This window comes from Macrotis lagotis, chromosome 7 (assembly GCF_037893015.1).
Source record: "Macrotis lagotis isolate mMagLag1 chromosome 7, bilby.v1.9.chrom.fasta, whole genome shotgun sequence".
Taxonomy (NCBI): domain Eukaryota; kingdom Metazoa; phylum Chordata; class Mammalia; order Peramelemorphia; family Peramelidae; genus Macrotis; species Macrotis lagotis.
Genome location: NC_133664.1, coordinates 87,492,390 through 87,507,412, shown reverse-complemented (window position 1 = coordinate 87,507,412; position 15,023 = coordinate 87,492,390). Strand labels below are relative to the sequence as shown.

Below are 15,023 nucleotides of genomic sequence, written 5' to 3'. Positions count from 1 at the left end.
ATTAAGGATATATTCATTTAAATAATGTTTCCATATTTATAGAGTTAAACATAAATCTTAATTTTTTTTTTATTGTTGTTAGATTGGCTCTCAGTATCTGGTCCAGGCTAGAAATGCAGAATCCACTGTGGGGCTATATTCCTAATATTGATAAACAAAGTAGATGGAACTCACTCCACATGAGCTAGTTCAGACTTTTTTGAAAGTCTTGGTGGTCCTTCATTCTTCACAATATTGGTACTAAACTTATTATGAACATCTGATCAACTTTAGCTTTACTGCCATTGATTACTCTGATACTCAAACAATATCACTAGCCTCAGTGTCTACAAGTATGCATTACCATGCATGATTTTAAATGATATTAAATCTTCATGTCTAGGGTATTTTAAAATATATCTATACAGCAAAACTGCCTATCCAAATCTCTCTGGAAATTTTTTCCTTAAAAAGCCACACTTTCCAGATAGCCAGGGGATTATGTACCCAGACTTATAATTTTTTAAATTTTGAGTAGAAATCTCATATATTGCCTTGCATTCTTGAACATAATATTCTAAAAACATTTTCTTTTACATATTTATTATAAACATCAATTATTATTTTATTGTGCTGAAATGTTTAGCTGTGCCCTCAAAGCCAAAGGAAGTAATGACCCAAAGCTAATAGGATTTTTTTAATTCATGATTTCTTTTTATAATTTTTCTATCTTCAACTTTGTTGTTATTAATTACTTCCTGTGGCTATAAGAACATAATGTATTTACTTTACCTAATTTATTATTCTAATCCCTGTAGGGATAAGAAACCAGATCATCATACTTGTTAGAATTATGTACCAAGAAAGGGTAAATAATATGTGAGTAAATATTTTTTCATGTGCTTTTTTTATGCTCTTTTGTGCTTAAAATACATATTTCCAAGAACTTATAACATCTATTTTAATAATTGAGCCTTTTTTTGCTTGCTTCTTGGTCTTAGCTTATACAACTGAATTTGCTGAATAAATATTCAGTTGCAGATAGATTAGGATCTTCACAACACTTTTCCTATGCAAAGCTCTTTACTGACCAGTAAATTCATCTGTGACTCCTAAATATTCACCAGCTACTGGAAACAGAAAGGAACAAGAATTGATAATTGATGGAAAACATTGTTCTTAAATCCAGTTCATAAGTCAGAGATTTCATGTTTTCTTTAATAATCAATGTCTTAGTGAATATACTTCTTCAAACATAATTCCAATTCAAGCAAACTGAATATGTGATAACTCAGATTTAAAAAAAAATTAGGGAGAGACTATGTACAAAAAGGAATCTACAAGGAATTAGATTCACTACAAGATTGCTTCCGATAGGAAACTTTTTTAGAGCATTGACTATATTTTGATATTTCAAAGACCTATGATTTCATCAGTGTAATTTCTCCCTCAGGAGATGATCTTCATGCATTAGTAGAGCCAAAACAATTCATAACATAATGATTTAATTTCCTGAGCATAAAGTTGCATAGAAGTCTATATTGAAATTGAAGGGGGGGAAAGAGAAAAAAAAAAGTATCTCTGCTCTCAGATAGGCTGATCCTCGAAAGATGGTTTACAATCCATTACTGTTCCACTGATACTAGTCTAAGAATCCAGATTCTCTTCTAAGCCATGAGGAAACCTGAGAATATGTCTTTAATAGAGAACATCATGATTGAATATGCACAATTTTATTTGCAAATAACTTTTAAGCCATTGTGGAAAAGAAGTTTTAACAGTCCATAATAAAATAATGGAACCTTGTTACTTTTTTTGGCAAAAGGAATCTGGATTCTTCTCCATGTGCCATAATTTGGGTGCAACAGTGCCATGAAAATAGTATGTTTGCATATCTGAAGATCTGAAGATCTGTTTGGGTTCGTTTTGTTGGTAAATTCACAGCCATGATGATTTTTTTTTACAGTGACACATTTCTACTTTTTATTTTCTCCATTTCTCAACTCCAAATCTTCACAGTGAAAAAATGAACTAATTTTTCTAATTAAAAATCTTAACTTTTCAGACAGATTTGAAATCCCCTTGATGAAAGCAATTGTCTTCCACTCATTTTCTTTCTCCTCTGATTCCTTGTCTTGTACTGGGCAATAGTATGTATTCATAAATTAGTTGGTAGCCTATTATATGATAAAAAAGTATAAGAATTAATATTTTTCCTTGATATTACTTTTTCCTTCCTTAGAGGAAAAAGGCTAGCTGCATAAATGTGAAATAAGAACATAAAGGTAATTATAAGATATATTCAATATGACTAGAATGTCCTTAGAGAAATACCTCTTACAATTATATGTAAATTCAATATTCTAAAATATATTTTAAATGAAATTTTGTGGGATTTTTTTTAACCTTCAGCACAGAAGTTGGGTTTGATTGAACTGCCTCCATTGCCTCTATCAACTGAAGAATGGGCAAAAGTAAAGGAGAGGTCCTTAAAACAAGGGGATTCTATGCATCCGTGTCCAATATGCAGAGAAGAATTTGAGCTTCAGTCACAAGTAATGTATATATATATATATATATATATATATATATATATATATATATATATATATGTGTGTGTGTGTGTGTGTGTGTGTGTGTGTGTGTGTGTGTGTGTGTGTATATATATATTTGTTTATATAAAGACCATTTGAATTTAGCTATCTAGGAATGATATCTATCAAAATTAACATAGACTGCTCTTTGTTTCTTTAAGCTATTTAACTGATATACTTTAATGTCTTCCATAACTCCCCTTCACTACAACGTATAATGTAATGTAAATGGAGAAACTCAAGGGAGAAGGAGTAAAAGATGAAAGAGATGAAAAATTTAATAGTTATCCAAATCACACAGGTTCTTAGCAATTCCCTTCCTCAGCAACAACTGCAATATTCCCTTGTATCTTTCTTTGTCATAGCTTCAAATAATTGTGGACAAGTATCTTCTCTTTTTCTCCTAAATAACCCTGGTCCTTCATAATATTTGATATTAACTCAGTTCTAGCTCTCTTTTGTTTCTCAGTCCTCTGGAATTTGCTTGAGCATGCAGATATATTTCACTCTGACCCCTAACTATAGCCAGGAAATGTTCCTGCCTTTCCCCTCCCAGAATTTATTAAAAGATAGAATTATTCTATTTCTGGACCCTAAAGTTACTACTTCCTAATTTTGGACTTTAGTATCTCCTTGTTATTTTATTTTAAAATATCCTTGAAAACTGCTTCCTTTCTTGTTTTGTCCCATCTCTCTCTGGACTAGCCTGAAGCAAATTCTACCAGTCATATCATTTGGGCTTTTTATGGTGGTCACTTCTTCCACACTGGCTACTGGCCTAAACTTGAATCTTACAGCATGATTCTTTCACCTAGAGCAATTTACCAAATAATTTTGAACCTCAGATCCCAACTAGGCTCATTAGCTTACTATATTGGATAGCTAAGACATTCTACAGGATGAGAGACTTGATGGGTATTCACTTTCCTATCTCAGTTCCCTATCCTCACTAGGGCTTTTCCTTCTGAAGAAACCTTGAAGATTCTGTGAGCTTCTGTAATTAAAATAACCAAATGTACTTATAGACATAGAGAGGCAACAATGTATTATCAAGCCAGAGTTGAGTTCATTTCAGCTAACTTTTTTTCTTAATAGTATTTTTTCATTTGCATGTAGGCATAGCTTTAAGCATTCATTTTTGTAAAATTTTTCTCCTTCCTGTCTCCTCCCTCTCCAAAACAGCAAGCAATCCGATTTAGATTATACATGCATAATCATGTTAAACATATTTCAATATTAGTCACTAAGCAAACATTTACTGACTTCATACTTGCTGTGTAAGATACTTTAGGAGATTCATAGATGAATGAGTCAGATGCCCTCAAGAAGCCTGCAGTCTAATGGAGTATACTTATCAGAAATTTCTATTTTTAAAGAAGATAACTTTATGAATCATGGTCATGCAAGAAAAATATGCTTTATAATGAATGTCCCCATAGTATATAAGGAGAATCTCTCTGAATTAGAGAAACTAAATATTCTTAATCATCATTCATTAAGCTTCCTACCACTATGGTATGCTATTTGATATAGTGCTGTGTTTATAGATATTATGTACTACTTTGTATTGCACTTTTTACATCTCTTAGCCCGCCCACCCCCAACATGAGTATAAGTCCCCCTGGGGGGGGGGGAACAGAGAACATTTTAGACTCCTCTTTGTTCTCCCATAAACACTATAACAATAGACTAAATAATTTATTTAGTGAATGAATTAACCAACTGAACTGTGTTCACTTCTTGGGGGCCATGTGTTAGGAATCTAGAGGATGGCTCAGAATATGATGAATGGCCTTAAGACCATACCATACATGAATCACTTGAAGGACTGGGGATATTTAGGGAAAAGCTTTTGAGGGACATGATAACTGTCCAAAATTATTTGAAATCTGTCAAGCAGAAGAGACTTGTTCTACTTGGGAGGCAGTGTGCTTCAGGAGGAGGAGCACTTGATCTGGAGATAGTGGGCTTGAATGCAGGTCCTGACTCCCCCACTTACCACCTGTGGGACCTTGGACAAATCTGTGGACCTTAGTTCCTCAACTTTAGAAAAGGAGACAGTTGTACTGGATGATTCTGAATATATATAGCCTGATGATTCTAGATTTGACAAGAGAAAAGAGAACTAGTACAAAGGGTGGTCATATTTCTACTCTGTGGAGGAAAAAACTTTTTAATGATTACAATTCTCTGAAAGTGAAATGATCTGCCTTGGAAAGGAACAGACTCTCCTTCCAAAGGAGATTATCAAATAGGGCAGAATAAATGGGATTCCTAGATAAGTAGAAAGATGAAAAACTGGGGAGGCTAGGTGGCGCAGTGTATAGAGCACCGGCCCTGGAGTCAGGAGTACCTGAGTTCAAATGTGACCTCAGACACTTAATAATTACTAGCTGTGTGGCCTTGGGCAAGCCACTTAACCCCATTGCCTTGCAAAAACCTAAAATAAAGTAAAATAAAAAGAAAGATGAAAAACAAATCTGAAAGTGTTCCTTGCTTTATACAAGATGATTTTGTCATCAGTATTTATGTCATCAGACCATGGCCATGGTGATCCCCACACTTGGGGTCTTTTACTCTCTTTCCTCGTGCCTTTCATTAAGACTCCATTCAAGTCCCCTCCCATCTTACCTAACATCTGCTTGGTAGATAGTTTGTAGTTTCAAGTTGTCTTTCTGTTTCCAATAAAAGCTCCTATAAAGCATGGTAGTGCTTTACAAATTCTCTTTTGTAAACTTTCAGGGTCAGAAGGAAGCCAAGAGAATCCATAGCCACCTAAACCTCATACTTCACTGATGCATACAAATTCTCACACAGAAAAGGGAGAGCCCTAGAAGAATTTGAACTAAGGAATAGAGCCACAACCATAAATGATTTGATATTTTTCAGGTTCAAATTCTCATATTATTTTCAAATTATTATTAATTGTGAATTTTTTAAGAGCCAGCCAGATCTTGATTGCTCAGAAATTAGATACTTTGGAATGTTTGGGGGTTTTTTGTTTTGTTTTTTAATTTAAAAAGCTGCAAAATTACCCTTTGGGCCTGGGACAGAACCTAATTTAGGAATAAGCAATGCTGTAGTGATATGGTTCAGTCGGCTCACCAGTAACTTAGGGGAAGAACTATTTCTTAATTTTTTGGTCTGCCCATTCCTCTAAAAGCAAGGAAGCTCTGAAGGGGGGAAGGGGGGCAGACAAATAACAGGGTGGAATCTTATCTGTTCACTTATTTTCATTCTCTACAGTTTTAGTCAAATCAACCAACCAGTATAAGTTCCATCTCTCTTTGGAAGTTTACTTTCTAATCAGGGAGACAATTACCTATGAAAATCTAGACAGAAAAAACAAAGTTAATCAATACAAATTCAGACAAAGTAGTTCAATACAAGGTAGTGTGGAAAGGAGAGCACTAGTAGATGGGGGAATCATGAAAAAGAGCTTGAGTTGCAGTCTGGGGTAAAGGGGGAGACACTAAGGGGCTGGCACTAAGCTGGACTGGAGAGTGTACTGCGTAAGAGAAGAGGAGGCCAGCCTGGCAGGAGGGAAGCTAGGTTGGAACCAGCTTGGAAAGGGATTTAAAACCAAAACTGAGAAGATCATATGGGATTCTAGAGGCAATAGGAAGCCACTAGAATTGGTGGATTCACATGATCATATTTGTTCTTAAGAAAAATGTGGTAGTGTGAGATGGACAGAAGTGGGGCGAGACTTGAAATAGACAGGTAGACCCAATTAGGAGGATGCTATGATCTAGCTGAGAGGTGATAAGGGCCTGAATTAAGTTGGTAGTTATGTGAATATAGAAAAGGGATAAGATAGGAGAGACATTATGAAAAGGGACACATGATTTGGCAACAGATGGTATATGTCTGCTGTGGGAGATGGAAAAATTCAGAATGATGCTGATGTTACAAATCTGGAGACTAGAAAATGTTAGTACCTTCTATAGAAATGAGGAAGGTTGAAAGAAGAAAGGCTTTAGAGGAAAGAGTAAAAAGTGTCAGTTTTAGACAATTTGAGTTTGAGATGTCTTCAAGACATCCATTTTGAAATATCTAATAAGCAATTGGTAATACAGGACTGAATCTTGGGAGAAACTCCTCTATCTGACTCTATAAATGTAGATGTATTCTCTAGAAAGGTGCTTATGAGGTTATCAAGAGTATATGAAGGAAAAAAAGAAGAGAGCCTTGGACAGAATCTTAGGGAGCACCCACAATTAAGGGTCATGATGTGGTTGATGAGTCAGCAAAAGAAATTGAAGAGGAGTGTTCATAAAGGAGGGAGTGAAGAAGACTATCATGAAAACCCTGAGGAGGGAGAGCAGCAAAGTGTCTGATGCAGTAGATAAGAAGCATGAGTCTATTTGTTTCATTAAATTCTGTCATTTTATGTGAGTTTTTAATAAATTCATTAACTTCATTTGTTTAGCTTATCTAGTTTCTTTTTTAATTTTCTCACATTTTGGACCCACCCACATGACAAGAGATTAAATGAATTCTATACATTTCTGTTAAAAGGGGAAATGTTATTCCCATTTTACAGATGAGGAAACAGAGTAATCAGTTTAAGTAATGCACCTGAGGCCACCCAAGAAGTTATGGCACAGCCAGATTAGAATTTAGTTCTCATTAGCATCCCTGTTGCTCCAACCTTTTTTGTAGCACATTATCTGCCACTTACAGATTTATTTTAGTTATCAGAAAGAATAGTTGCCCTGTGGCAGGTATTACAAAGCTCATACTATGTTTTATCATGCTCTTATATATACTGAATTCTAATTGTATTAAAATATATCTTTAAGCATCTGTTGATGAAATACTTTAAAGATTTTTTTAATAAAGGATGAGTGAGTAATTGCTACATATATGAATGTTATTAGACAGATTAAATGGTAATTATTCAGAAAGGACCCAGATTACTGGATTTATTCATTTTAAATTTCTGGTGGGAGTGGGAAGGGATTGAAGGGAAAAATTATTTCAAGGAACTTATTTAGAACATTCTGAGCTGTATTTTACTCTGTCTTTTCCCCCTTTGAGAGAAAGAGTAGATTGCACAAAAATAGGTAGGTTAATTCTTGTGAAAACCAGACGATGCTGCTAGCTTTCAGCAGTCTGGCTACACTGGGGTTTAAGTCTTAGCCAGGGAGTGTTAAAGAATGTGCTCATTAGAGGTTACTTCAGATTCTGCACAAAAAAAAGGGAAATGCCTTTGGCTTTTTTCTTTTTTCTTTCTTTTTTTTTTTTTTTTTTTTTTTTTTTTTGTCCTACATGTTTCCTTAACTTTCTTCCCTGAAGGGGGGAAAAAGCCACTGAATCTGAAAGCTTTCCCTTCAGCTGGCTGTTAGCCACTAATCCTTTTGTGTTTGCCAGCTCAATAGTGCATACTCGTTGTTCTAGTTTCACCCCTTTACCAGTTCTTCCTTCCACTAATAACTAACTGCCTTTTTTTTCTTTTTCTTTTTCTTTTTTTGGTCTAATGCTCTATCTTTTGTCATGGCACAGATAACCACCATTTGGTGGGAATTTGGGTCAGAGAAAGGTGAAGTTTTCATGAAGCTTGTGAGCATACTTTCTCTGCATTTTTTCTGAAAAATAGAGTCATTCATATGTCTTCATGATATATTGCTTCTTAAATTTGAGTGTCATTTGGTGGAACAAAGTGCCCAAAAAAAAAAGTATTTACTTAACATTTTTCTGCTTCCTTCCCTGACCATCCCCCACATCCTTATTCCCATTCCTACCACTACCCTTTACACACATACAATCACTCTTATTATCTGTCTAGGAAATATACCTACTTCTTAATTGCTTTAGTTTCAAATATTCACTCAGCTTAAAGCTAGTGAGTGATGATAAATTTAACTTATTCATAATGTCTTCATATACATGCATTCAATTTTGGAAGTCCTAAATTGTTACAGATTATTTTTTTCCTTTTTGTGTTCTATATTAAATGCTAACATTACAGTTTTTTAACTTTTGAAGAAGAGATTAGTTTTGGTTTTTCTTTTTCAAAAGAAGCAAAAACATAGTTAACCTTTTGTGCATTCAGAACTTTTCTTTTAATTAATATGTTTGTGGTGCATCTCTTTTAAACTAATTTAAACTTCAAACAATTTTTTGTTTTCCTGTGAACAACAGGTGCTGCTTTCATGTTCCCATGTATTTCACAAAGTAAGTAAATCCTGTTTTAACTTTTACAATAAAGTATGCAATACATCATTCCTGTAAGTTAAAGAATCTAACCTAGCCTTACTCAATTTAAAGTCTTACAAAAAAAGTCATTTATTTTATCCTTAATCACCATTTATAGTTGGAAACATGACTTAAGGCTACAATACAATTCATCCTGTTTTTAAAATGGTGAATTTTATGTGACAAAAGAACCACAAATGTTTGTATAACAGATTGTTATTAATAATGTACATCAAAGTGAATGATAGCTTAATTCACATGATTTCACTTCATGTTAGTCTTACACACAACAATATACCTTTACAGCAGTTGATTTCCAGAAGTTTTTGATGTCTTCATGTTTATTCCTGTAAAATATGATTTTTTGGAACAAGATTTATGAAGAAGGTGTTAATATCTGATGAAACTTTTTTATATCACAATCTAAATTAGACATTTTTATAATTATGGGAGAAAAGAACACTGTAATTACATTAGAAGTAAATGTGTTGTTTATAAGTAATTACTCACAAAATCTTAAATGAACTTTTTCCTCAGGCATGTCTCCAGGCTTTTGAAAAGTTCACAGGTAAAAAATCTTGCCCTCTGTGTAGAAAGCAGCAGTATCAGACAAGAGTGATATATGATGGAGCTCGACTTTTTAAAATAAAATGTGCAACAAGGTAGGAACGGTTTCAAATTATTCATTAACACGAATCATTCCAATACTCAATTAAAAATAAATCCATAGTAAACTCAAAAGTGAAGGTTTGAAATCTATGTATTTAGAAATAATTTTAAAATATGTTTATGGTCTGAACAATATAGACAGGCTTTGGAGTATGAAGAGGTGACAAAGTGACTGTGTGTTTTCCAAGGACCAACCTAATTAAATTCAGAGAATTGCATCACAATCTGGGCCTCAGGGTGATGAATTTTTCTTCCATGTCTATTCTTTTTATTAAATTTTTTTTTTTAGGTTTTTTGCAAGGCACTGGGGTTTAAGTAGCTTGCCCAAGGCCACACAGCTAGGTAATTATTAAGTATCTGAGGCCAGATTTGAACTCAGGTACTCCTGACTCCAGGGCTGATGCTTTTTCCACTGCACCACCTAGCCATCCCCTCCATGTCTATTCTAAAAGACCATATAACATGAGAAGGGTTTGCAGTCTGTCATCATCCTGCACTGGTGTATGCTTTAACAGGACCTTTTTGATCATCATAAATCTTTTCAACCAAGTATCTTGTGCTCTTAGGATACAGGCCTATTGGAGAGGATATATTGTTCGAAAGTGGTACAGAAAACTGAGAAAAACCGTACCTCCCAAAGATCCCAAATTAAGAAGGAAATTCTTTGAAAAAAAGGTAGATATGAAGTTTCTAAATATGATTTCTACATTATATTAGGATTTAGAATTATTAACCATATCACAATGACTTTTTGACATTAGAGGCTTTTAACCTACCTAAGCACTCAAACTGTTAGTCATTTCTCATTCAGTGTTTAATCTTTTAGACAAGTTTTCCAGTTATTATTTTTCTCTTCAGGAAAACAAACTAAAGTAGAAGAACCTTCTAGGTTTCTTCTTTAAGTTATTAGGGTAAAAATGAAAGGTATTTCCTAATGACTTGTTTCCATTTCTACCATATACCACCAACTCTTAAAAGCACATCACATTTTCTTTATAATATTTTTATTCATTTCATTTTAAAGAAATATTTTTTAAAAAAGAAGTAACTTTTTAGCTTTCAAAACTTTATTTCACTTCACTTCTGTCCACTAAAAATTACTGTTTAATTCTAAGTAAATTGAATTAAAATTAAGTTTTTTGACAATTTCATTTTAGACCTTCATAAAATGTTTCATAAAAAATTTTTAACATTTAAAATAAGATTACATCTACTTGAATAAATACTGCAGTTGATTCAGTAAATTGAAATTAGTTGTTTGAATTTATCAACCAATTTCATCTGAACTATTAAACCATTAATCCTATATTGAAAGAACCTAAGTTTATACTATTCCTCCACTGTTTCTCTCTTTTCTTAGTTTGTTTGGCACCAAACTCTCCTGATCACCCTTTTACATTTCTAACCAACCACTTCTCTGTCTCTCCTTTGCTTATGCCTCTTCTTTCCCTCCATGGAGACATTGACTACCATTCTGTTCTCTTCTCCTTCTACTTTCTCTCATATCAGATTCATCCCCCAATACATAGCATAGTTATCATGTCCTCATTTGTGCTGTTGTTACCACCAAAAGTATCTTATCTCCCCAATAACATCATATGTTTCTTGAGGCAAGAACTCTGTCTGATTTAGCTTTGTGCATCAACAAATTTTTTGTTGAACTTAACAGAGACTCAGATGTTAGCTTTGATACAACAGTGCTTGATACAAATGGCTTTTGAATTGAATTTACCCTGAAATTGTTCAGATATATCAGAGTGATTTCTTTGGTCAAGTAATATTCTTTTTTTTGGGGGGGGGGATAGTGATCTAGTTTTTTTTATATTATATGGTAAAAGAGGAAAAAGAAATCAGGGAATTGTAATTATAAGTACTCATCTCATCATTGTAAATGTAAATACTGAGGGCCTAAAATATATATTATATATATATATATATATATAAATATAATATATATTATATATATTATATATATAGAGGCTATAATACTAGGAGTTCTTGGTCTCACTAATATGTATTTGATTTAACAGGAATACATTAATAAAGGAAAGAATGAATAAGCGTTTTTCCATTTTAATTTAATTCCATGTTTTATTTTTTCCTAAATACATGTAAAAACAATTTTAAATTTTTTTTTCAAATTTTAAGTTTCAAATTCTCTCCCTCCCTTACCCCCATTGAGAAGGCAAGCAACTTGACATAGTTGATATAGATTACATGTGTAATCATGCAAAATACATTTCCCTGTAAGTCATGCTGTGAAAGAAAACTCAGACAAAAATAGCTAAGAAAAATAAAAAGTAGCTTTCATCTAATAAGTATTTATAAAGTGCCTAACTCATTTAGAGGTGACTAGGTGGTGTAATGGATAAAGCACCAGCCTTGGAGTCAGGAGTACCTGGGTTCAAATCTGGTCTCAGACACTTAATAATTACCTAGCTGTGTGGCCTTGGGCAAGCCACTTAACCCCATTTGCCTTGTAAAAAGCTAAAAAAAAAAAAATACCTCATCTGATCTTCACAGTAACCCAGGGAGCTAGGGATTATTTTTATCCTCATTTTATAAATAAGGAGACTGAGGCAAACAGAAGCTAGATGTTACAGTCATTGCCCAGGTCACACAGCGAAGTGTCTGAGGTCCTCATGGTTCCTAGCCCAGCTCTCTATCCACTGTGCCACCTGTCTCAAGTAAATAATTTTAATTCTCATCTTTAAATAAACTAGTTCTTAAAAAAATTTAAAACTAGTTCTCATTCTCAATCTTGAATTGTTACTATATTTTAGTCTAATTAAACCATCTAATAAATAATACATGGGCTCCTATTTTTTCCATGATAATAAATATTGCTGTTTATTTAAGTATATAATGTTCATCCTATAGTATTTGTCAGATTTATGGTTCACTTAGCCTAATATTAGGAATGAATAGTTGTCTTCCATGATATCAATTTCAAAAAATTTTGGGTAGTACCCCTAAATTTTCCTTTACTTATCATTCATTAGTTTACCTAAATGTTTTCTGAATCTACTCAGTTTTTCAGTCTTTAAAACTTTTTAGAATAAATTGTTCCATAAATTTACTTGCCATAATGTAAAGTAATTGTTTCTTTATTTAAATGTATCTCTTAGGCTTCATAAAATGAAATTAATTGCGTGATTTGATGAAAAGTTCACCTTCACCCTTTATATTTTTATAGACTTGATTTCAGTTTTCCATACTTAAGTAACCTTTATATTCTATTCTTATATAATAGATTCCTTTAATCTTGGTAATTCCTTTTCTAAATAAATTTTATTGATGTCTTTTATTTCAAATAACCTGTTTCTCTCTGTGCCTCTTTCCATATCATCTCAGAGAGCTACCCTATATTACAAAGGATTTTTTTTAAGAGCGAAAAAAATGAGAAAATTTGACAATACTTTCAATATTTCAAACCACTAGAATACCCTCCCCATTCTGGATAAGAATAGATAGAAGTTTCTTTTCATATCTTTTCTTTGGGGCCAAGCTCATTTTTTGAAATTTTGTGACCTTTATTTTCAACCATTTTATAATTATAATTCTTGCTTTGTTTTCTTGTTTCCACTCTATATCAGTTCATATAAGCTCATGCTTTTCTCTTTTTATATTTTTTCTTACAGCACATTAATATTTTACATTCATGTACCACAATCTGTTTAGCCATTCACCTATCAATGGGCATATTTTTTTTTACAGTTCTTTGCTACAACAAAGGACTCTAAATACACCAAAAGGTGTATCCTAGGTCTTTCTTTATCCTTGACCTCCTTGGAGTATTCTTAATAGGAATAAATCAAGATAAAAGAGTTTGGACATTTTAGACAGTTGTTTTTGTTTGTCCTTCATTCCAGAAAAGGTGATTTGCAAGTGAATTGGCTTTCACAGAAGCAAGACCTTGCAAAGTTATCAGCCTCACTTTCTCCTCCCAAGCTATCTGGGTCTAGTGGCAATATATATATAGATCATGATAACTGGAGATGGCCCTATATGCAGTGGCAGACCTTGACCTTTTTAAACTAAGATCTTTCCCATGTCTCAGCTTGTCTGAGGCACTGTCCATTCAATGATTTTAGACACTTTATTTGCATAATTCCACATTGCTTTCTAGAATGATTGTGTAATAGTTTTGTTTTCTATACCTCCTCTATTATGTATTTTACTGACACATATCATTCACAATCAGATGTTTAATTCAAGGTAGACATAGGTGAGCCATGGTTTGTATAAGCCATATAAAATTTTAAGACTAATGTTATTTTTGCAGAATGCTAGCTACACAAAGAAAATCAATGTCAGATTTGATTGATTTTACATTGACTTCAGTTCAGTAAACATCTGTATAAAATGCCATGCTTAGATATAGAAAGACATGTTCTCCGCCCTCATGAAACTTTTCATCTTCTTGAAAACAAAGAAATGTATACAGATAACTAAAATACATGATAAATGTTCATATTTTCTTTTTTCCCCCTAATGCTTGTCTTGATCATTTAATCAGTAATTTTTCCAAGTGTCATAAGTATTTATTAGGTACAGAACATAATCAAAATCCTAGTTTACTGTGATCACATTACAGTTCAATTATAATCAAGAATCTACATCCTCAAAATGTGTAATAGTGAAATTAGCATACAGAGAAGTGACAAAAATACTTTTGACTCCCTGAGATAGATAAGTAAGTTTGGTTTAGCTTTACAGGCACACTTAACCCAAGTAATGATCAGTAGTTTGAATTCTCTACAACTGTTATATAGACATGAGACCATGGGTAAAAATGCTAAGAATAACAGGCCATGCCTGCCAAGTAGGGGAACACAGAATGAGCTCAAGTAATCAGATTTGTCGCAGATATTAATCAGACAGCACAGCTGATGGACCCTTTGCTTCCTGTTGTAAGCACTGTTAGAGACACATTTGCTTTTGGTAATCTGATCTCCAATCCCTTGACTCTGTTGATACAATTTACTTCATTGGAAGCAGTTATATAGTTTTGCAGGTAGAAAGCTATATAGATTGAGTGATTATAGAGAATTCACTACCCTCTGTGTTTTGGCATTCTGCCCCATATTAGCATATTTTATGAATTTTTATGTGTCTCTCAGAATCAGCTGAACGATATTGGCCCAAGGGAGGTTGTATATTTGTGGGAGGATGAAGACCCTTACAGGGTCTTTGCTAGTCCAGGTAGCAGGAATAAAAGGGGAAATTGAACCAAAGTGGTCTTTTTATTATAATGAAAGGAATCTCTGATAAGAATTGCCTCTAGAATCTAGATTATAATAAAAGAGTCCCTGTCAAAGAGTAAATTCTGTAGTTTTAGGACACAGAGTCATTAAGATTGCAGAAGCCCCTAAGGGCATCCCAGGGCCACATTGCAGGGTTAGGTTATCTCCTTACACTAAGAACATAAAAACAACTTGGTTTTGAGTAGCTCCTAAAAGTGGCACATCAGTCCTGGGAAAACCCATGTCTCTGGGAAAGGAAAAGAAATTAGTGAAAGGGAAGCTGTGGTGCAATAGACCTGAGTTCATAGACTCTTAGATTTGCAAGGTCATTGAG

General features: G+C 33.5%; 1 protein-coding gene and 1 long non-coding RNA gene across 9 annotated transcripts in view; one reads left to right on the top strand and one right to left on the bottom strand.

The window, feature by feature from the left end:
• RNF32 (ring finger protein 32) overlaps window positions 1-15,023 on the top strand; it is a 70,414-nt gene that overhangs the window by 28,032 nt on the left and 27,359 nt on the right. For all 8 annotated transcript variants that reach the window (XM_074193276.1, XM_074193277.1, XM_074193274.1 and 5 more), the window contains 4 exons: window positions 2,392-2,534; window positions 8,721-8,753; window positions 9,312-9,436; window positions 10,010-10,118. In XM_074193276.1, coding sequence (XP_074049377.1) covers window positions 2,392-2,534; window positions 8,721-8,753; window positions 9,312-9,436; window positions 10,010-10,118 — 410 coding nt within the window. The remainder of the gene's footprint in view (window positions 1-2,391; window positions 2,535-8,720; window positions 8,754-9,311; window positions 9,437-10,009; window positions 10,119-15,023) is intronic.
• LOC141492688 (uncharacterized) lies at window positions 743-10,479 on the bottom strand. The gene is made up of 3 exons (XR_012470032.1): window positions 9,285-10,479; window positions 9,073-9,121; window positions 743-2,156 (listed from the first exon to the last, which is right to left on the bottom strand). It is a non-coding gene; the product is annotated as an uncharacterized LOC141492688 (long non-coding RNA).